The 24,383-nt window shown below is 40.2% G+C and overlaps 1 protein-coding gene across 1 annotated transcript in view; it reads right to left on the reverse strand.

Moving 5' to 3' along the window:
- LOC104075031 (nuclear pore complex protein Nup93-like) overlaps window positions 1–23,902 on the reverse strand; it is a 32,459-nt gene extending 8,557 nt beyond the window's left edge. Inside the window, 15 exon segments of the mRNA XM_009575380.1 lie at window positions 1–64; window positions 676–792; window positions 2,453–2,497; window positions 2,830–2,902; window positions 3,015–3,141; window positions 3,379–3,570; window positions 4,627–4,720; window positions 5,523–5,688; window positions 7,392–7,549; window positions 8,527–8,659; window positions 10,749–10,888; window positions 12,253–12,342; window positions 14,519–14,593; window positions 21,427–21,555; window positions 23,840–23,902. The exon segment at window positions 1–64 is cut by the window's left edge and continues 11 nt beyond it. Coding sequence (XP_009573675.1) covers window positions 1–64; window positions 676–792; window positions 2,453–2,497; window positions 2,830–2,902; window positions 3,015–3,141; window positions 3,379–3,570; window positions 4,627–4,720; window positions 5,523–5,688; window positions 7,392–7,549; window positions 8,527–8,659; window positions 10,749–10,888; window positions 12,253–12,342; window positions 14,519–14,593; window positions 21,427–21,546 — 1,594 coding nt within the window. The 5' untranslated portion in view covers window positions 21,547–21,555; window positions 23,840–23,902.
- Window positions 23,903–24,383: the final 481 nt, after the last annotated feature.

A 24,383-nucleotide genomic window follows, 5' to 3' on the forward strand; every position in this document is an offset into this window, starting at 1 on the left:
TGCCGATCTGGGGAACAACGGGACTGAGGAGCTTGTTCATCAGTTCTAAAACTTTGTCAGGGTTCTGTTGGTATTAAAGTTACACACAAATAAAAGGAGCATTTTTTAATCTCATTGAAAAAGCAGAAGGTCTCATGCAGTGGTGCCTACTGCAAGCTCAGAGATGCCTCCCTCCCATAAAGAGTCAAGATCATATTAGCTCTGAGCAACATAATGCTGCTGGTTCATGTGAAAAAGTATTTTCCCCTAATTTTCCTTTAAAACAGTGGCTATGGTTGTATCCACTTTTATTTCAAATATACTTCAAAAGGAAACAAGAGTACTCACTATAAAGCCCAACTATTTTAGACTTCAAATCAGTATCTATGAAATTGGAAGAGCACACTCCAGGTAAATAACTTCACTAACAAGAATAAAATCAGGCATGAGGCAATCTCTTCAAAAGACCACATTGATCAAGAACCAGGACATCTTAAATCAGAATGGGTTAGAGTACAATCCACCTGGGTTTGCTCACTGAAACCCCTCTCCATGCAGCTTTAACAGCAGCAGAAATAATCTGCTTGAATAATTCAATCTTCAAGATGAAATTTAACCTCCTAATCACAGGGAAAATGTTTGGAAAAAAATGGTGAACCAGGTACATATTTAAGGCAGCACATAGAAGATATTTACCTTTGCAAGGTCATAGAGTTTTGCAGCTTCTTCAAACAATCCTTTATTTTCTGCTGCAGAAGCCACTTTGTTAATAATGGGTTTTGTGTCACTTGTAAACTTGTCTATCACTCCAGGCTAAAGAGGTGAGACAAAAACGGAAGGAGAGAAGAGAAGAGAAATCAGAATGCTTAAAAACTCCTGAATAATCTGTCAAGGCAATGAATATTTTACATGTTGGATTATGATTAGAATGGCCTGTACATTTCCATGGAACACGCAAAAGGGACATGTTAAAAATAGAAAGAGCTCTTGTGAGAGAGACTTTCTCCAAAACGGAGTCAGCACTGAGACATCTGCAGTTTCTAATTCATTCAAAATGACCCAGATAACAGGTCAAATTCTAAATTATTTTAATTGCTGATGACACATTACAGAGGAGAAGAAAACACAAAAGACTTCAGCATATAACGTGCCAGGGTCTCCAGGGATGATGTTTGTGTATATTGGCATGACAGGTTGGAAGTGAAATCTTACATGGATAAATGAAAGGGCAACAAGAATTTTAAAAGAAACAATTAACACAAGTAGAATAAAAGGGACGAAAGAGTCAGGGATATCTGGAAAGGATTTTACTGTAGTTGAGGATGTAAAAATAAGACTATATCATTTAGAGGAATTTATTTTAAAACTAAGATTGCTGGTTTCATACCAAAGAAACACAAGAATACAGTTACATTTAAAAGGAGTTGAGTAAACTCAAGAAAACAGAATTAACCATTAATGGTATAATCTAAAAACTATCCATCCTACAAAGAACTGGAAAATGAAAAAATATTTGTAAAGATTACTGAGTTACCTTGCTCTCGTGTGTACAATCTCACCGCTTTTAAACTGACAGAACAAAAGCATCTAAAAGAAAATCCTGCCAGAAATAACTTTTTTTTCCCCTTTTTTTTTTTTGACAGGAGCAATGACTGCAGCATGAGCCCTAATCTTAAAATTAAAATTTAAATGATTCCGGAATCTGCTTTACACAGAAAGGTTCCAAAGTTGCTGCAGCGAACAGAAAAACTTCATTGATTATCTAAAATTTTAATCATTTGCATGCACTCTCCTCTTTTCAGGTGAAACCCTAAGGTTTCCTTTATCTTATGACCGTGTAAGCTTACATTTTACTTTTAGATTACTGGTTTTACAGCAGAAGAAAGATCCATCACAACTAAAAATGGCTGATCTTTGATCCAATGCTTACGCTCATCTATACGGAGAGGACAGATCAGTTGTCGCTATGCCAGTGGTCCGTTAGCCCTTGCTCCCTTAATTACAAGAATTTTAATGGGCTACAATACATTTCTCCTCTGAGGTGAATGAGGATAATGTCATATAGATAGTTTTCACACACACACTTCAGTTAACAGAAGAGTCTCACACCCACTTACAAGCAAGCCATTTTTACTAATTGCTTTTTACTTATGTGTACTAAATTCCATTTCCTACTGTAAAGATGAAATTCTGATCTCACTGAAGTTACCTCATGCCATTTGTTTCTTTATTTACATCGACTGTCCACAGGGACATAGTTTGCCCTGAGGTTCCTGACCTGCCTTCTGTTAGGGCAGGTCATAGATTATTCTGTAAAAGGATCTCATACTTGGAGAACTTGTATGTATTCAAACACAGTAATAATTTGGCTGGTGAAAAATAAAGAAAAGCAAGATAGCCCTCACAACTACTTTGGAAATCACATATAGTTTGTACTTTTTATGTAAAATATAAACATAAATTGTCAACTCACCTTCCTACTGCCATCGTTTTCCAGCTTTCCAAGAATCATATCAAACTATATCCACACAGATGTAAAGTAAGAAAAAAGGAAACAAAAATAGAGAGATGAATTGAACATATTTCACAACATATTTACTAAGTACAAAGATGCAGTCATGGATGAATGAAAAACAGTGATCGATGTCAAAATTATTTGTATGTAAATAACAGGCAAAAAGACGTGATTAAATATCTTAAACATATGGTCATTGCGAGACCTCCCATCATCTAGGTCTGCATCAGGCAGAAAGAGTAAACAGCTGCTTAAGACTGTCCTGCCTAATAAAGATTTCAACGAAGAAATGAATTTCAGTTTAAGTGAGGAAGGCAAAATATGGCCAAACATACCTCTCTGCTTTCAATTACGAGTTCACTAACGCAACGCAAGAACATATTCTCTCCTTGGCTGTCCTTCTCATTCCTACAAAAAAAAGGGAAGGAGGAAGGTACTCCTGTTTCTGAGGACTTCCCAGATAAGAATAATTAAGCAATAGTAACTAGGAGAAAATCTAGAGACATGTATTAGCTCCTACCTGAGAAAGTAAAAATACTGCAGAGCTTCCCTTGGATCCGTTGATTCAAACTTACGGGTGTAAAGCATCAAAAGCCGCACAAAATTTAGACGCCTGATGCCAGGAGGGTCACCAGCTTCATGGCTTACTGTAATGTCAGAAACAACACTATCAGAGAATCTAATGCCAGGAAACGTTGCTCTGATCTTCATCTCAAATTAGTCAGAGCCATGATCCAGAGCTCTAATGCAACTAAAACAATTAACTTCTGGGAGATTGTTCTGATAAATGCTGCTTGTTTGATCTATTACATAGACCTGCAGTGTCTAAAGCTCTAGGGCTCAGAAAACATTCCTTTATTGTAAAGTAAATGTGCAGGACCTACACAGCTGTGCACTCTGCCCAGAAGATTTCAGGAGCAATTTTAACTCAAACAGGACCAACGCAACATGAACTGCATGACAACGCAAGCGCTCTGTCCGGAAGAGAAAAGCAATTGCAGCTTCAAACTGTGCTGTCAAGAACAATACTTGGAAGTAGAGGAAAGGCTGCTGGTTCACTGCAAAATGTGATTCACCTGAAAAAAAAAAAAACACAACACACAGAGTGTAAGTGACAATGATTTTGCAATCAGAGATCACTGACAGTGGATGCTTCCTGTCACAGTGCATCACTATTGCTTATTCAGTGCCAATAGAAACAAACACACTAGACAAAACTGAACATCTAAACACACCTCAGTGGCTTATCTATAACTGTTCCACTGCAAATGTACCACAAAAGACCACAGCATAACAGTCACTCAAAAAAGTTCCTTTGCTCTTTCCAGACAACGAACTATCAACTCTGATAGACTGCAACAGATTCTCTAAAGACCACAACTTTTTGTCTTCATTTATACTTATGCCAAGTGGTACAAATAATGTTAAAACCCTGGATTTTCCTACTGAGTGACACCAATGGTAGCTTATTGTATTTCTCTTCCACAAATTTTTATCAGGGTGTGAGTGATGCTACAAACTAGATGGCTGTGAAGAATCAAATTCTGTATGTTTTGGGTAGTCCAAGTGACCTAATTTTGATTCATTGGAAGACGATTACGGGAAAAGGTACTCTCTTGGGCTGTGGACGTTCCTAAAACTTTCTGAAGTGGAAGAAACTGTGATTTGGGTCCCCAGAAAATCACCTGAAATAGTAATTTAAGGGAAACAATGAACAATGGATGCACACAGAGAAAAGCCTTGGAAATACATGCCTACATTAGGTAATCATTGCTTTTCTGTTCTGTATTCCAAAAGTTGGAAGTTTTGCTAAAAGACCTTAGCATATTTATGGTGAGAGAAAGCAATCCATAATTTAGTATGGATAAAGTACAAACAGCAGCAGTGTTGTTCACAGATAAATATTCACTCTCTCGATTGCTGGGAACACACAGGACTCATTCATCGTGTCTTACTGAAGTCTGCCATTACTCCAGGGAAGCAGGCTGTCCATGAACACCCTAAAGATGCCTGTCACTAGTGGAGAGCTATAGGACTTTACGTGGAGTCTGGGGTTTGTGTAATAACAATTGGAAAGAGCCCTAAGCAGAAAAGCAGAGGCCCAAGTAACGCATCTATTTGCAGTTTCTTACCATAGTCTTCTAGCAGTTGCTTCTGGAACTGTGATAGTGTTAGTCGGTCTTGTGGAGAACTTGCGCCATTATCGTCAAAACACACTTGGTTCAGCTAAAAACACATCCAAAAAAAGAAGCAGGTATTTCAACTTCACCTTGAAGAAGGGATGCATTCAGAAGACATTCGTCCCATCTGAAGCCCCTCCTAAGATTTCACCAACTGACTAGAAACTACTTCTAGTCACAACATCAGGTCCATCCATTGCTGGGAAGCAAAGATCTCTAACGTAGCAACAGCAGAAATCCATGCAGATATAACCCAAGGGTCCTCTTGTATCTGTCCATGCCATCAAACTCCGATGCTGGGACTCTGAACACTCACCAAGCAATAACTAAAAGCAATATTTTTTTACCCAGTCTTTACAAATACATCATTCTACTCCCTCTTTCTGATAAAGGAGAGAAATGGGTACTGACCAGTGTCTATCATGCCCCCACCAAAACTGTAAGGACTTTGGACTACAGAGACATTGACAGCATCTTCTTCTGCCAATTGACACCAACGTTTCAGCCATAATCCATCCAGAAAGGAAAAGTCAAAGGATCCTCACTGTAGCAAGCTAATACTACTTGTCAAAACAGCTGACAAAGATCAGTGTCAAATGAAGAACATGACACTTCTAAAGACAAGTGTTCCCAGATTAACACCTGATAGTGCAGAGGGTAACAGAGTAGCTCTGGGACTTGGGTTCCCAGCCCTTCACCACCTGCAAGGTCAAGTCACATGTATTACAGTGATGCAAAACACCAGACCTAGAAGTAGGGAGGTTAGCAGAGCAGTGCAGAAATGCAATACCTTTTAGACCTGTTCTTAAAAAAAAGAAAAACCACCACAACCCCAACACCACACTTACTTTTAGCCAAAGATAATCTTCCGTTTTATCAGCAACTTCACTCTGGTTATCTGTAATGTCACAACGGCCAATAATACAATAAACAGCCCTTTTGTATGGGTCAGTATTATTTCTCAGAGCTCGTCTGTAATGAAGACGCAGTTTATTTTCTGTGGCAGGAGATAGTCTAAGGAAAAAAACAAGATTGAAGGAAAAGACATGAAACCCATCTTTCCCTGCATGAGGAAACCTGGATACAAATCAATGTAAATAGGTGCATATTCACAGCAAAGGTATAATGACAGTAAGCACTGGCCGGTATTTCTTGCACTTTCTATTTACATCTGTAGGTAAAAATTTTGCACGCATGAATTTAAACGTATAATTAAAGTCACGGAGGATCATCTTCAAATACTCATTGCAGGGGGAAAAAAAAAAAATTAGATGACCGTCTCTTTAGGGATGCATTAATATTGTGGTAGATGAGCTATTTTTGTCTGACTCTGCTATTTCATCATTTCAGAAAAAGAGAGCTCAAAGTCTTTGGAACTCTTTGGGTTAGTAACTAAGAAGTGAGCAGGTCGTTGTACCATGAAGTCTTTTAGGAGAGACACTTTCATCTTTATCATTAAATACCGTTATAATGTTCTTTGTCATTCTATTTCTTATACCCTCTTGCAAAGAATTTTACAGAATTGAATCAATAAAGTGTTCTCCTAGACTAAGACATTGTTTGTCAAATCGGTAGGCAGAGTACCTTTTCATAGCTGTAATAAAACCAAAATAAATCAATTATACTGTATCTCATTAAAGTATCTGCAATGAAAACAATTACAGTACCTTCACTAAGATTTCTGGAACAATCTTCTTATAATGAGCACTCCTAGACGCTCTCTACAAACCAGGTTAATTTATAGAAGAATAACATGGCGTACACTACTCGGTAAATGGCACTCGATTTTTTTTTCCTCTCAGTTTTAAGACATGCAAACTGATGTTCTTCCTCACATTTTCATACCTGAAGAGCCACAATACATTCAATATATTGCAGGATGAGGGCTTCCCACATACGAACGAAATTTGTCATAAGCTGAGGTGGGATATTACAGGTTCATGTCCTAGCACTTACCTGGGCCCTCCCGTTTCCCCCAATTTCAGCCAGTACCTTAGCACAGTGCCATTCCCCTGAAGGGAGCACAGCTATAATGCAATAGCTGACCGTGCGCTTGTTTGAAATTCATCGCAAGTGGAAAGATAAAACACCACAGCGAAGTTCTGAGCACACCTCAAGATGCACTAACTCAACTTCTTGCAACCACATAATCAGTAGTTTGGCCAGTGGCCTCTGTCAAGTGATGGATAGCAAAAACTGGAAGAGGAGAATAAGCACAAGAAAGATGTGAGAGTGAATGCCTCTAAAGGCCTCTAACAAACACTGCTTGCTTTTATTGTGTGGCATTCTTATGAAAACAGGTCTAGTAAAAAGCGTTCCCCAAAGGAACTTCAACTAAAATAAGTGACAGGGGAAATAAAAAGACACAGGATTCGTGACGGCAGACTAAATCTGATCTATTGTATGTGGTATCCTACCGTTACACAGGGCAGATTCTATGATAAAAAAGCAAAGCTACACCACTGTATTATTTTTGAAATGTAAATTTTCGCATACTTTCAAACAACTCTTTCTCTATGGAGATTTCTAGACTTCAAAGCCACAAATTAAAATACGCAAACTTCTTACATGTAATTTAGGTAGGCAATATAAACACCAGGCAGCCATTACCACCAGAAGAGACCTGAGCTTCTTATATTTCTACCAAGCCACTGATTATTTCACTACTCCACGGCAACTCCCACCCCTCACAAAGATCTTTCCTAGTTCCCAATTACCTTTTATCTTTACTGTGCATGTACTCCTGGAACCAGGTTTTAAACTCTCCCAGCTGGTGCTGTGCCCGTTTCACCACATGCATGGCTGCAGTCAAATCTCCACAGCGCATGCAGTAGTAAATCAGTGCCCAGACAGGATGGCCTTCCACCTCACCATCCTGAAAATAAAGTAAGAAATAATTTTTTTAAAAAAGCAGCATATTTGAATTAATTTTCTTTATCATTTGCCTCATTCATTATTTCTGCCCTTATATCCACACACTGATTTTGGTAAAAAATTCTGTTCGTGTTACAGAAGCCAGAGGTCATGAGGTTTAAGTCCTGTGAAAGCTGTGCACAAGGATGGGACTCTTCTGCTTGCCCAGATTTCAGTTCTGGGTGAGGTTCTGACAATCCCAGAACTAGCATACAGATATCCTCCCCATCCAGGAGGTGGATTTGGATTAGACCACCGAAGCATTAAAACATTTGTACTGAAAAAGAAAGATATCAAAACTAATCACGGATCTCAGCAGGTAAGAAAAGGACAGCTAGACTCAGTTATGTGGTCTCCAATGTTATAATTTGTTATTATTTCCTTTTACTTTTATTTTTCAACCCAGCCTGCCTGTTTATCTGGTAATTTTGTAGGTGCACAGCTATGCACTTTCTACTATGTGCAGGCGAGCAGGATTTTATTCATATTCCTAAATAAAAGGCTCAGGCTACAATTCAGATTAATTCATTACATATTTAGTCATCAATAACTGGTGTCATCATGTTATAATAACTGCAAAAAAAAAAGAGAAAAAGCAAAACAGGGAAAGTTACTGCTTTTTTAAAACATCGTAACGTATTCTAATACGTGCTTGTTGACCTCGAAAAAGACCATCAGAAGAGACCATAATTTCTAGAATTTAGAACTCAAAACTACTGAGAACCACCATGCTTTGGGACTAGCTCTGAACTCAAACTAATTTTGTCTATCTTCCATTTTCCTAATGAAAAATTATAGAAAAGGAATAAGAGCCTGCTGCCCTAAAAGCAGTTTAAACAATAGAAAAAACACTGGATGCTGCACTAGTTTCCTGGCTGTGCTGGAGCAAACAAATTTGCATTATTATTTTAGCTCAGTTGCTGAAAGTGATGGGCATACCTGGAGACCAGGGACAGGCGCAGGGAGTTTGATGTTCAAGAAGCTGCGGACTAGTTGGTAGGTCCCTGGGACTCCACCCAGCTGAGCCTGGTGCAAGTTTCCAAAGACTGTCACAAAGGTGTAATTTTTGTAACTGAAAACCAACACAAACAAAACAAACGTGTGAACAGACTGAAATATACTTGCTACAAAAACATCCACTGCTTTTCAGATCCAACCGAATTAGCAATTTAAAGCAAATTACCTTGATGTTCAAACATCATCATTACAACAAAATGAGGCAAAAACTTCTCCAAACCATGTTTGGAGTCTGTGGTGTACTGCTCCAGGTTCAACTCTGTTATGAGGTTCCCCTCATCAGGTTCTCTTAGTAGTAAGTTAAACTCAATTACATAACTGGCAAAAAGCCTTTCCATCCTAACACTTTACCTCTCAATCCTGTCACAAAATAACAGTTAAACACCACAGATATGTTTGTCTCTTCTCCCCGCCCTACGGATAAATACAAACTTGAGGGCCATGGATTTACGAGAAGGAAATCACAGAGAAAAAGGAAACGAGGAGAAAAACAACTGGTAAAGGCAGCTTTGAGAACACCTTCTAAAATAACCCATCAAAGCCTTAATCAAGGCAGGTCAATTTAACAAATATTCATGTTTAGAAGCAGGAGTCTCAAAAATCTGTACACTGAAGGAATACCTATATAAGCAGCAGCAATAAATTACCTGAAATTCCTTTTTCTCTGCAGCACATGGTAGACTCGCGCACCAGCAGACTATAAAACTGAAAGGCTATGTAAACATAGGCAAGCATCAGTGTATCTTGGCATCATGGCTGAGTTAAGCACATGCTCCTCAGGGCTTAAGATCACAGTTGCTCCAAAGCAATTAATGCAAGAACAGCTGCGAGCAGCACTACATCTCCTCCTCATACGTGTGAGGGGCTGGTGAGGCAGCCAATTCCTGCTAGGAATACCCCAGTATTTGCCAATTCCTGCTAGGAAAGAAAAGCTACAAAGCAAGGCACAGGGTTGTTGTGGTTTTGTTTTTTTTTAAAATTATCAAGCCTTAAGGGCCCAATTTCCACAATTGGGAGAGTTGGGGGGAGCTATATGTAATTAATTCAGTTAGCAGTTAATGGCACTGTGAAAATTTAGCAAGTTGGATATTTGGCAAATCAGGTTAAGAGTCACTAGCTCATCGCACACTGCTGAGACCGAAGAACTGGAAACAGAAGATCCTTCCGATGTGTCAGTTCATCCCTGCACAGGCAGGCACGCCACCACCACCCTTGGGTGACAACGAGTGCCGATGAGGCGTGGCAACCGACTGTCAGGGGCCAAGAAGAGGCTGTGCCAGGAGGCAAAAACATCTCTTCGCAGCGTGCTGTATCAGAGCACGGCACTGTCTGTGCTCGGATGGCAGATCTGTACCTGTAACAAATGCCCACGCACTACACTGCAGCTATTGTTCGCTTTCCACTGCTGAACTAGACTGCTGGCAATATCCACATGTGCAGTGAATAGGTAATACAGCCATCCGGGGATTCAGCTTTGGGCTTTCTCTCTACAACCATTCTGTCTGCTCCACAGCCTGCAATTCTCTGAGCATTTTCTTGGTCAAGGAGCTTAGGCCCCCACGATACTTGCTGATACAGACAGTAAGCCACTTTCCAGAGTCTGAAAATCATTGCTAGATGTCTCAGTGTCAGCCTCTTCAAATTTTACAAAAACCTTTCAGTGTAGAAATGGCATGATCAGAACCTGACTCGCTGCACCAGATTTGTGCCCACTGCTGTCCTCGCTTCCTCCCAGCACTAGCTCCTGACAGTGATCAGCAATCAGAAAGGGAGTATAGAAAAGGGGAATTTTTTTGCAGAGGGGAAATAGATCTCTTTCCACAAGAAAAAATCTTCACTTATCACTATGACAGACATAGAATATTTAAGGGCAACATAGAAGAAAGAATAAGAGGTCTTTGCATCTTCTAAACAACCTCCCCATGGATTCAAGGCCATTTTAACTAGAACAGTTTTTAACTAAAACGGTTTTATACTCAAGTGGCTGCTCTAAGCCCTGCAGAACAGAAAAGACAGGCAACAGACACTTCTGTGAGCAGCAAGAGGCAGCTGCCTTGTTAATATGTTTGTGTGCATTACAAAATCATTCTGGCTTATTATTAGGGAACTCTATTAAATTGTGCTACCCAGAGCATTCACCTTACCTTTGTTCTAGGTAGTGCAGAGCCTGCCTCACGAACTCCATGCGCACCTCCATGTTTGTCCGGACTTTCAAGGCATCGCTAGCAGGAACCAGGGTAACATCGGTCATTTGTTTCACCATGGCCCACATCTCAGAGATGTTCTATAAACAAGCCATTCCATGCAACAATAATTAGTAGAGAGATGAACAAGCAACACTGTTTTGACCTACACGGTGTTTTCATGCTTAAGAAAAGTATAAAAACACAAGAGTAATGTAGTTTAGATTTGTAATGGAGATTCTGGACACAGTCATGAAGATAAGCCACTTCTGTCATGCAGAATTCAAATTTCCCTTCTTATGCTTCTCTGCATAATTCTTGCACAAGAAGATGGCTATAAATACTGTACCTGCAATTGTCACTCAGGATTGACAATGATTTCCAAAACTAGGCTAGGTACTTGGTGCTCAGACTCCTTCCCCATTTGCAGTACACCCCACTCAATAAATACCACAACAACCTCAGCTTTCCATATAAGAAATTGCTCTGGCTGCCGTTGGAAAGCTGTGCAATCAGCTGTGATGAGAAATGCCTGAAGGACACTGATGACTTGGACAAAGACTCAGGTCTGAAAAAAATGTTGAAAGCCATCCAGGTCTGCTCATCCGTAAGGACGAGATCGTATCAGTATCTACAGGACTAGACTATCCCTGCTGAAACAGCAAAATACTGAGAAGTAACAGCACTGTTAGCTCCAGCAAGGGCAGGTGTTTGATCTCAGTGCTTCAAAGCAGCAAGAACATTGAAACTCACTGTGCTGTCCCTAGCAAAATGAACAGAGCTGTTCAAAGCAAAGATGCACGTCTGTAATTCAGATCTGACTGAAGCATTTGCCCCTCAGCTTCTGAACAGCTTTTTGCTCTTCCCATTCGCAAAGTTTTTTCATGACTTGACCCTCCTGCAGTATTCTCCTCCAAGCACTTCTTGAAGGCAGCCAGGTTTGTGCATTTGGTTTTTTGGGGTGGATCAAGGCAACACAATTAAAGGAGTGGGGAAAAAAAAGAAAAGCAAGCAGATCATTGGTTTAAAGTCAATCCTAGGGGCTTTACGCTTTGCTATGGGAGCCTACTTCAGCTCCAGCAGGGTCTGATTGAAGACCCTTCACCTACAGCGAAATACATTCAAAGGGTAGTAGGAGGCCACATTTTGTAAACCAAACACGATAGAAGCCATTTAAAATGAAAAGCAATTTTTTTCCTCTGCAGCTCATCAGTCATGATGGGACACTGCAGTGAAAGCAGGTTCTTTTCTTCCTCACCGTGTTAAGAAATTTTCACCATGACCAAGTTCATCACAGGTGGGCCCTGCTGTACTAGAGAAGATTCCAGTATTGGCTTTGTGTTTTCTGTGGAACTGTACAATTTTTTTTGGCAATATCAGTACTTTTCTACCAATGTCAGCAGGCTGTTAATCACAGCTGAAAACAGATTAAATACATTTCCTTATGTTAACTCACTGGCAGTACCTTATCATCCAGTTCTGCAACAGCAGCGCAAAGGTCCACCAGGTTAGGCTGCAGATGTCCATTCACTATCTTCTCATTATAAATATAAATCTGAAACATATTGAAAGTAAGCAAGTTTAACAATACATATTACTCCCCTCCCCAGCCACAGCAGCAAAATCTGAACCAGGCTTCAAGAACAGAGTGTCTCCAGCAAGTCCCTTCTGCTTCCCTCCCACATTAGCCACTTCTAATCCAACGCAAGAGAAATGGGCATCAACACCAACCGCACTTCTACAACACACCAAAGCCCCAGGCCTGCCTGAAGGTGGGCAGCAATCCAGTCATTCAGGGGTTCTGCATGGCAAAGCACTGCGCTGAATGCCCTGTTAGACTAACTGCAGCTAATTGTTGGAGGACAAGGATTCAGAAGAGACCTGACAACTGGATGGCTGTGATACTCCCCTGCATGGCAGCCTCCTACCTGCTGGCATAAAAGAAACAGAATTTTCCTGGTTTGTGGCAGTATTCAGGGAAATCTGAGTCAGGGAAATAAGAACAGAAACCTGGCCCTTGAAAACCTGCCCTTAAACATACATACACATGCACACGCCCATTTTGATTTAAATCTTAGTCTTAATTTAGCTACTTCTACTATTGTTTATTCTACTCTCAGCCTGAAGACCTTCCAGCTATCTCTGAAAATAATCATTCTCAATACTAGAAACGCAGTGCCATCGTCCTTTAAGTCCTTTTTCTTGCATGCACTACTACTTCAACATGCCCAGCATGTGAACAGATGCGGAGCTCAGGATTGCAATCAGAATCTAGCATCAGTGAAATCACATATGTGGACGTCACCATGTTTCTGTGAAACATTTTGAACTAGACATGAAGAACAATTAATCATTCCAGTGTAATTAAAACACATTTCATGGCTGATGATAAACTGAAACAGCATGGACTGCCTGATCTCCAGGACTCCAAACTACCCACTGAAATCCATAGGAGCCCCATACCCAGCGCTGAAACCCAGGTATTTTTGCACTCAAGCAGGGTGACGTTAAGGACAGCTCAGCCAGGCCAGCTTCTCCAGAGGGCTCGCTGGGAGCACATGGTGGCTGCACTAAGTGTTTTGGTGGCAGAAGCCTGGCCACAAACGCCACATCTCCACGGCACATCACAAGCAGCCCGCATGCAGCCCGTAAACCTGATGAGAGCCCACATGCCCACCCACGGGGAAGACACTGCGACTTTGCAGCTGCCCCTGCTACTAGCACTGCTAGAGAGGTTGAGCTTTCTATATCCACAAAATATCAGGGAACAACGCCGTCAGCCTCAAAGTATGAATATAATTATGCCACAAGGAAGATCCTTAATACAGGAATATTACAGTAGAGATGGAACAAATTAGCGTACGTTAACAACCACCAAATCAAACGTACACTTTATCAGCACAACCATACACCTTATTTTGCGATTCGTTTCTTTGCAGTTACCATAACTGAACGCAGACATAGAAAAACAGATGTACACGCTACTATTTGGCTCAGCAAAGACTGATCCAATGCACACAATCACAGTAACTGTGTGCAAATCATCAACGCTTTGTCTTCGTAGTTTTACATATTCCATTTTGAAAAAATTAAGTCCTTCTCTTTCATTTATGTTTCCAACAGTGCTGGTAAACAGATCATCTCAAACAACAAAAGTAACAAATTGGTTATGTAAAGGTTTATCAGTTTTCCCTGAAAATTTTCAGAGGGAGTCTAATGCCACCAGGCATATTAATTCATAGCTGATACACTAAAGCTTCTCGTAAGCGATGCCGTTAAAATGGGATATAATTTGACAAACATCAGGATTAAGACTTCAGCATGTTTTTCCTACACGCACAGATCAGAAGTGTGATCTTCCACATGTGAGAATAAAGAGAATGTAAAGTCTTCATTTGCGAACTGTTACACATAAATTCTAAAAAACATTTTTGTTGAAAGGTTAGAAGAGTTTCAATTTACTCTACAAGCATAAATGATTTCTACAGTCATATCTGGTGCTCAGGATCTCCTTTTGACAAAAAAAAAATCCTGTTGCAGACAGATGAGTACACTTCTAAAAAATGTGAGGCTAAATTTCTGTATTTTCCAACTGCATTTTAACCCCAGGCAGATATTTTCATGTTTTACCTGCCATACCTCCTTACACACTACGCTCACAGATCTTTAATTTTCCCACCCCTCTCTGTGTAGAAAACAATGTTTGACTGTGTTTTTTCATTTCCACTCACCTGCCGAGCATACGCCATCTCCACGCTGTCCAACGAGCTGCGACCTGGAGGGCCCAAATCACCAACATAGCTAGGCTGTTTAATGAGAAGCGTATAGGAAGGTATAAGACATAAAATTACTACAATGCATTTTACTAACATATCTACTCCTAAAAAACAGCAAACCATGTTCCTGACAGAACTAAGAACAGGGTTTTGAACTATCTACCGAGTAAAATGCATAGTCTCACTGCAATACCCTATTATCTTCCCAATATAGCTTAAACTTTCTAAAGTGACAGAAATCCTCCTTATTCAGTGCACAAACCAACCATTAGCTCTCTAAAATTAGGACATCAGTGTCTCTCGATAGCATCTTATAATTCTTTCCTTTTGTTTCTTGAAAGGTTGCTGATTGTCATGTTAGTATCTCACTGTGAAGCATCTAGTCTGACTCTCCATCGCAGCAAGGACACAGAATTCGATGAGCCGGCTCAATGGATCCAGTCTAGCAAGGCTGACACTCCAGTTTTGTCCTAGTGCCATGACACGGACACAAAATGTGACTGCAGCATTCAATTATCTGCCAAAAAGTGCCCTATTGCTGGTTAGTTGTAGGAAGAAGGAGGACACTGGCAATATACCGACCTGAAAAAAAATCATCTTCCTACCCCAGAGACTATGTCAAGATTGAGATATTTTCAGTGTAGAGGAACAGCAGATGGAGTCATGGCATGGAAAATTTGTACTGTTTTATAAAACTTGCAATATAATACTGACATAATATTCTAATGCTGCATAAAGCTATCCTTGTAAGTGTTCACTACAAATCACAAATATGTTTTCAGTATAGCCACTACTGAACATGGATGTTCACCACTCAGGGGGGAAAGAATACTCCTAATTAAGTATGTAATACTCTCCTATGTTTCCTGCTTCCTAAAAATGCAATTCTTCATTTCAGCACCAGCATTGCAAGTCTTGGGTTTGAAAATAAAGTGCAATCATTTTAAAGACAGATCCTTTTGAGGTAAGCAGTCCTTTAATATCAGCTGCTTCATAAGCAGTGCTACAGCCACAATGGTCTGAAGATAAAAGCAAGACAAGCTCAGTATAGAAGCATATTTATTACAACTGACATAGTTGGAGCAAGCAAAGAGGAACAGACAAGCTTTCAGAAAAGCAAGCACGTTTTCAGGTCTGAAACTGAAGCAACGGCCTTTGAATTTCAGACTTGGAACCCAAAAGCTCATTTGACTCTCCCAGGTATAGCTGGTCTGGTAACAGATGTCACCTCTGTGCACAAACCTTGCTGAGGTACTTCAGGTGTCTAGCTTAGCTAGTTATGAGAATCTAAGATGGTTGTTTACTTCCACCAGGAGAGAGGATGCAAAGCACATAAGCTAAATATGGAAAGCAGTTGTAAGCAAACAGTGAGAAGGGGCTTTGCTGTGCCTTGGTTTGTCACCAGATAACTCAAGTCCATCTACATTCCTCTAAACTGGAATCAGTAACTTTTTCCAGGAAAGAGCAGCTACATCTGCAGAGTTTTAAAATCAAGCTTTTTACCATCAAAGTCAGTTACAGCTAGCTGCGCATCCTCATTAGCTGTTACACTGCACCTTAGCAATACTGTCAAATAGTTTTACTTTTTCTTATATCAGTAACCCAGAATGTCAGTACTTTATTGTGTAGATAGGATCACCTTCAAGTACTGCCTAAGGACATGTTCTAGTCTTTCCTGGAAGAGTTCAGTTAAATGTGACCGACTTGCTTGCCTGCACAAAAAGACAACAAAGTCCAAATGCAATGGAAAAAAAATCATTGTTTTCAGTTTAATCAGCTTTAGAGTTCAGCTTTGCTGACACCTGCTAGGCCACAGCACGGCAGGACCAACGTTCCATCCATGACCTGGCTTGCGTGGATTTCAAGAAAAGATCTGAGAAACAGGTAGCTTTTCTCCAGACAGTGTCATCATTCAGTTTGTTTCAAATGAGGACAAAATGCTGACAGGGTCTTCAAAAGAATCTCACTTTTTTGTATCCCAACTTTGAAATGAAATAATACAAACATACAAACTTCCAGACATGTTACTGATCAGTCTATGCACTGAACAGTGTCGCAGTCATTCCCAATTGCTTATAATTTTAATTTGACATCAGTTTAACCCAGGTTATCTTCTATGGTGTAGGACCTCTCTCACACTCATGAGGGTATGTTATTGCAAAGACAATGGCTATCCACTGTCCTAGTCCAGGAGTTTTGATCAGGAAAATTTTTGCAATTCTAAATTTAAAGACCAATAAAGTGACGTAACTGGAATGGCCAAGAAGCTGTTCTGAGTTAGCTAGGAATTTTTATGTGAAGATAAGGGCACTGGCCTCTATTGAGAAATTATAAGAACTTTGTGGTATTTGTGATTATGCTATGCAGAAAGCAGTACAGTTGATTACAGAATAAAACAAAAAACCCAAACAACATTTGTGTGTGTCCCTGATACAGTGAAATATAAATGAATGAAGGTATCAAAGATGAACCTGGACAATCCTTTAAAATTGCTGGAATTAGTTTATCACTGCATTAATTGCTCAGTAATAGTGCAATTTAAATTATGTCCAACCTGATTATAAAATCAGGCAGATGCATTTAGACCTTAGGCAAGTATAAAAATGCCTTACCAAAAACTCAAAAGAAATCCCACTTTTTCTTTTTGCAGCTGAACTTACACTAAAAATACTCTTCACAGTTACTCCTAATGGATACTGATATTCAGAAGCATTTGCATTTTTCTTTCAATGCCAAATCATCTGACAAATTCCTTTAAACCCACCTAAAAAACGACAAATTCTTTGTTCTAAAGAACAAAGCAGCTGTTAAAGCAGGTTTCCTGGGAAACAGACATGATGGCAGAAATAGCGCTTTGCAGCCTTCCCCTGTGCTGTGCCAGATAAATTGCAGAGTTATTTAAAGTAACACTAAATTATGAACGTTGTCATTAATTACTGATGAGGTTTCACCTTCTAAAGCAAGTGAAGAAGGGTACATTGTGACTTAGTGTCACTTTTCAACCAGTGCCCAAACACCAGGAACATAAAGACCGGGGCTTTGTTTTGTGAATCTAGTTCCTTCTTCTCCGGCTGCTGCTTTGCAGCACCAAAGAGCATCCACGTGGCTGCCACTCCAGAGAGCGGTGTATGACTGACGCGTTAAAACCCACAGGTAAGGATCTGAATTCAAAAGCGCACGCCTGAAACGAAGAAATAACGGCTCTGGGGTTTGGGTTTTTTCCTTTCCTTTCTCCAATTTTAATTTTACCCTCACTGTTATGTTTTGAGGATCACTCATGAACAATCTGCCACAGCTGAGAACTGCCATATTGAAATTACACTCTTTAAATGCCCACTACCGACTTGGCATTTCAGCAAGGAAAAAATTCAGGAACTCCAGAATTTGTCTTGCTTTTCTTTCCTATGCCAAGAGCCATGGGAGCAAGCTTATTTCCTATTTTTTCCATCTCATACTTGCATTCTGGCTTCATCTTTGAATTATTAAACTTAAAAAAGCACTAGCTCACTGAACTATCTCATGGCTGTGCTAAAAGGAAATTTCAAAAGGAAAACCAAAGCAGTGAGTCAGCGCGGGGAAGGCCGTTTCCACGCTTCACCCTGAATTGGAGAAACGGAGAGCTGCGTAGGCAATCCTTCTGTAGCTGGCAACAGCGTTTGAAAAGGCATCCCCTACAAGCTAAGGGGGGGATTTGGGGAAGGGGGAGGATATCCTGTGGTGGCAAGTCAGAACTTATCAAGTTTTCAAGCAAGGAAAAGATTATGAAAGATGTGTTGAAAACAGCAGCTAGGTGCATACGAGAAGAATCATCTTCCAGGTCAGGTTCTTAAGCTTAACTGGAGCAGCAAAAGGAAAAACAGAAAAACAGGTAATGCACTGCAGAAGTGCAAGTGCACACACACATATCTTTCTGCATCTCTAGTCTGATACTGCTAAAACGGCTTGTGCTGTTTTTATCAGCCACATTTGCTTCTCCCTGCCCTGAATTCAGGTCTTTCCAAAACATTCTTCAGAACTATAATATTCATTTTGAATATTATCCATTCGTGAAAGCTGCAGCTACACTGCACTGCCATCACATTTTTATCTTTTAAATTCATTTAGCCTAACGATGCTGCTTTTCAAAGGAGTCCTCCTTCATTTGTACTCAGTCGAGCATTCAGCTTCACTTGCACACCAAACTGCGTGCGTATAAAGATGCATTATTCATCACCCTCATATGCATATGCACATTCCTCAGCAGAAGTCTGGGCAGACATTTTGTCAGCACTCCAAATGGCTTGGCCAGTAGATGCGGTGAATAACTAGGCAGGAGACTGAGCTGGAGAAAACACCATCATAATAAACTGCGGTGCAGCGAGGGAGAGGAAAGCGCCTTGCAGTCCTTGCGATTTAAGGGATATGAAGACATGATACAGAGGGGCAGAACAGAAACCGAGCGTGACAGCATCTCTCCGTCATTGTGGGAGCGGGTTGCTTGACAGCAGGAGTGAAAGAGCTTGGGGTGAGGGTGGAAAAGAAAAACCTGGAGTAAGAGGACAAAAGAAATGCTTTGGCACCTAGCAGAACAAGAATTGGAACAAACACCTTGAGAGCATAGGTGTTTGATACCTTGAAAACAAAACTTGGGCTTTCCTCCCTTTTCCCCCAAGAAGCACCTTTTTGTTAGCTCTGTTTTTCCCTTATGGAAAGAATGCTAGGCTGGAGGACAAGGGGGAGCAGAAAACCCTAATGGCAAGACTTGCGCTAGCTTCTCTGAATCATGAGCTTTGCCTGTTAATTGGTCTTATTTCTATGAATAATGTGTTGGTATTTCACTCTGCCCAAATTAGCTTGCCCAAAGCTTGAGAATTGGCTTGCAGGCAGACCGGCCCCCTGCTGCGTTTGGATCTGTGCCTTTTCAGTTGATTCTCCATCTCCAGAGGATATCAATTAAACCTCTACTATATTCTACAGGCTGTGTGTGTTTGTGTCACACGCACAAAAAACTTATTTGACTGGAACAAGGCTTTAGAAGAACAACCTGCTGTGGGGAGGTTAGATAACAGGCTTTTAACACAGTAGATGCACTTCAAACCTCTCAGACCTTTGACTTCTTGAGGCTAAGACTAGAATATATCAAGGATTTTAAATGCTCTTGAAATGACATACTAATACTATGAGTGCTTTGAAACGGAGAGTGGAGTATTACTGAGTGACAGTGTATATTGAGTCTTTAAACTCATTCATGAAAAACGTTAGAGGGTTGGTTTTTTCCCCTCCTCCTTCCCACCAATTTGATGCTTGACATCTTGAGTGCCATGGACTGGGGGCAGTGTCCATTTGACACAGAAACATCAGAAAAGGGGTTTTACCTTTTCAGAGTAGGTTATTAAATTGCTTCTCCTAGCAGTCAATATCCACACTTCGAACGGAAAACCCCACACCAGCAACTCACACACAAATCAGAGACGTTAGAAGCTACCAGAACAGCTGTCAAGTCTTCAGCCTTGCATCCTAAAATAATGGGATAGCTGTTCCTAGTTTTAAATGAATTCAGCCTGCATTATTTAGCATTTCTAATATTGGAAAGCTGGACAACCTTCTGAGAAGTCACAGTAAAGTATCAGTAAAATACTTTCTGGGGAAAGAGCTTCTATAAAAAGATGTATGCTAACTGGGATTAACCTATATTTAAAAGAACAGTAATCGGAAAGGGACATTTCATTAATAACTTTAATTATTTCCAAATCCCTATACAGGTCATACCCCATTAACATCAAGGGCTTTTTTTTTATTTTAATGCACTTGCAGCTTTATAAAGTCACTCCAATGAACAAGAATTTATTTTAAAAAAAAAACAACACAAACAAAAAACACCCCAAAAAAGGGAGCAGGGGAAAAACATGTCTATAAAAACTTGTGCCTGAAAGCACAGCAACATGCATCCCCCCAGCCCCTATCGCCTCTCCTCTCAAGGTTACAGTTTTCATGGAGCATCTTGCAGGGGCTGTGATGTAACTTTGCGCTCCAGGGATCTCAGCCGATGTCTGATGCCTCTAGCTCAGAGGGGTGGAGTTCCCACAACTCTGCACATAACTGTGCTTTACTCATGTCACTGGAGCATTTTCTTTAAGAGAATAAACTGTAATGTTTTAAGTTGTAACATAAGGTAAGGAATGTTTAAAGTTGCTAGTCAACAGCTTTCTACATCAAACACAGGGACCGTCTTGCCCAAAGGATTTGGTCCCTTGAATTGCTGAACACTAGAGGTCTTAGAGGCACAAAACTTGAATCTGCGCTATGTGAGCGCTCAAGGTAAAAAGGAAAGCATATTACCTCTTTATTATTTTGTTGAATGTTCATCTGGTTTTGCCAAGAAACCTGAAAGACTTCATCAGCCTCCTAAGAAAAGCCATAAATCCTGGCCAGCACACAGTGATAATGGAAAGAGACACTTTAAGACCTGCGTGTGAGCACAGTTACACCTGAGAAACTGTCTGGTCTCATTAGTATTGCAAAGGTTTCCTGCAGGTGAAGTTCACCCCAACGTGTTTTCTGTCCCCTGAGTGTATTGATCCAATATGCATTAGTGTGACTTTAAATTTCCAGCTTGCACATACGTTGCTTAAAACATAGCTTCAGCAATAGGAGCTGCATTGCCTGTACCCATCAGTCAATAAAAACAATCATACAGGTTTGATATTTTGCTAGACAATGCATTCTGTTAGTCACAGCCCTTCTGAAATTAAATAGAGATTTGATACGTCTCATTTTCACACAGTTGTAGCTACAGAATAATCCAGAGGTTGTTTCAGCAATGCTGGAGTGCCAACTGTGTACATGTGCGTGATTATGCACAGTGTTTAGAAAGACAGAGTTACCTCATTTTCCTGGGTGAAGTCGAGAGCGTCTTCCCCTGACGCAAGCAGAGTGTGAAGAATCCTTTGTTTCACCTGTTCCCATTCAACCAGCATTGATTCTCGGTGATACTCCTCAGCCATACCAAAAGTCTGTTGGTGAAGAAGAACAACAGCTATGGAACATATAGAACACCAAAAAACCTAGCTCCGCTATTAACAGACAAGCTCAAAAATGAAACAGAAAATAGCAACTAGATAAATCAACCAGGTCAGCCCTCAAGAGCTAATGATGTACTGCATATTATTTTAACAGGCTTCCTGTTCAGGTACAAGGGGATTCAGAAAGTAGGTGTGTGTGGAATTAAGACAACTCCCACATACCCAGCTGGTAAAACAGGGAATCTGTGTGTCTTCTGTGGTACTGCAATACACACAAAACTTAGCAGGCTGGAAATTGATAGGCTCCTTCCTTTAATTTAGCAGCATGGACACAATATCCAGGTCATCACTGATCCACACGGTTTGCTGAGACTAACTTTTCTAATGGCAACTAGCTTTTCACCTCCCTGGAGGCTATAAAGATTTGACTTTACCAGTCTGTTTTTCTTTTAAATGGGAAATAGGATAAAATAAAAATAGAAGTATTACAGAAAATTAACTAGTGCCAAAGAATCAGAAAGTCTCTCTCATCAGGATCGTAACTCAGGAAAGCACGTAGGAGAATCATATCCCAAGAAGAAACATCCTTTCACCTTTAAAATGGCTGATGTGCTACATTGTCTTCAGATTCAATTGGGGAATTCATAGAAGGAAACAGCTTTTCCCTCAAGATTCCTTATTTTGGCAATAGCATTAGGATAGAGAAGATGCTTCACTACCTTTCCTGTTATTGTTGGGGTGATGCTAACTAGCAGCCTTGAGTATACCGGGACAGGAAATAAGAGTATTTCCACTAATTCTAAATAGAGAATAAGCTATATTGGATCTTCCACTTCTTTCTCTTTCCCAACCTTCTCTGTCTTTCACATAGCTTTGTGCTGCAGTGTACATAACTAAATGTCTTGGTTGGCTGAATATGTTTTTCATCTCGTTACAGCCCAGTGTTAGGATATTGTCAATTAAGGGGCAAAACATTCCCCAGTATAAATGAATTGATAAGAGGCAGTGACATTTGGCAAACATTTAATTATGGTGCATGCATGCAACTAGAGCATAGATTTGTGTTTGTTTTATTATACAAATTCACTTTATACTTTCATGGTAGAATATAGGTCTTATCCTTACCTTCACTATGTAATTTCAACAGGGTTTTAAAATATGCTTCAATAATTAGAGTATAATTATACGTAATTAAAATAATTTAATAATGCTTAAGTACTATTTCTTATCATTTGAAAGAAACATAGGCTCAGTTCTAAACCTGATGCCCCAAGTGTATATGGAGGGAAACAATCCATAAGCACCAGGAAGTATGCAATGACATTTCCAAGCAGCAGTTTTAAGACAAACAACAGGAAGCATTTTTCCACACTGCATAATTCAGTTGGGGAAATCATTGCCCCAGAGCATGACAGATACCAAAAGCATAAATAGATTCAGAAACAGGATCAGATGAATTTCACATCAGAAAACAACTTCCAGCTCAGAAAATCTTCAAAACAACTACTTGCTTGGAGGTGAAGAGACAGGAGATGAACGGAGGAAGGCTAACTCTGTCTTTTTTGTCTTACAGACTGTCTAAATACCAGTCCCTTTCAAGGGAAGAAAACTGGACTCAGCAAACCCTGAGCCTAAGTGACAACTCTTACTTTCTTATTGTAACATTTTCCTTTGTACTGCTTCAAAAAAATCTTTTTTTTTTTCTTATATGAGAGATTTCCTTTGGACACTGTGATGCAGTACGGTGTTCTGGCTCTTCTACAGACACAAGAATTAAACCTCGCAGCACTTCTGCTGCGTAGGCCTGAATGTGGTCGTATGTACTTCAACAACTCCTGTAACCTGGAGAAACAGCTACAATACACAACTGAGTGTCATCACTGTTTGGGAAGTCAGTGCACAAGGCATTTCTCAGATCAAAAAAGGAAATAAACCCCATGTCCTAGGCATTATCACCTCCAGAAGAGGCAGCATCCATGCTGAGAGGGTTGGAGCAAGTGTGCCGTGCCTTATGAACAACAGCTTCTCTGTTCAAACAGATTTAACACTGTGAGTCTCCTGACCCTACAAAATACTGCAGTTGAAATACAACTGACAAGTATTTCTTCTGGAAATTCTAAGCAAATATTTCCTAATGTCTAATTTTTCTATATTCTCAACACAGTCTTCTTAAATTCCACGAGTTCATTAAATATCTAATTTATTAATTCCTTACGGATCCTCCCTCCCCCCCTTTTTTTTTTAAAGGAAAAAATGGTGCTTGCTTCCAACTTACCCTCTTCCTAGACTCTTCAATGGCTGACAGCAATGCATTATCTTTTTCATTCTTCAGGAATCCCTGCAGAAGAGGAGAAACAGAGCTTCAGTAAAAAAATCAGCATTGCACTGACATCAGATACATATTGTAGTACTCAGCTCTTTCAACTCTGAGAAGTGCTCAGAGCTCTCTCCCCAATCCACTCAGAAGAAATTTAAAGGTCACTTTACTTCACCAGAGGTACAGTAAGATGCCCATACAGAGCAACGTGGAAATGAAAATGCATTAATCCCCTGTTTTAATATGCATTAAATCCTAGTGAAATGTCCTGCTTCTATTCTCTTTTATCTCTGTGTCCCAGCAACTGCTTCCTTTTGCTCGCCATTTGAGGGAGCTAGGACGAAAGCTGGTAGGAGCGATAAACCAAGATAAGATTGTTGGACTTGAGTATGTTGGGAGGGGGGAGAAGGTTTTGACTTGGCAGCTTCAGGCAGCAGTGGAGCTCTCGGAGGCCCGATAGGAACTGTGAAAAAGAACCTTAAAAATAGTCAGTTGAGGAAGG

This window comes from Fulmarus glacialis, unplaced genomic scaffold (genome assembly GCF_000690835.1).
Source record: "Fulmarus glacialis isolate BGI_N327 unplaced genomic scaffold, ASM69083v1 scaffold25460, whole genome shotgun sequence".
Taxonomy (NCBI): Eukaryota; Metazoa; Chordata; class Aves; order Procellariiformes; family Procellariidae; genus Fulmarus; species Fulmarus glacialis.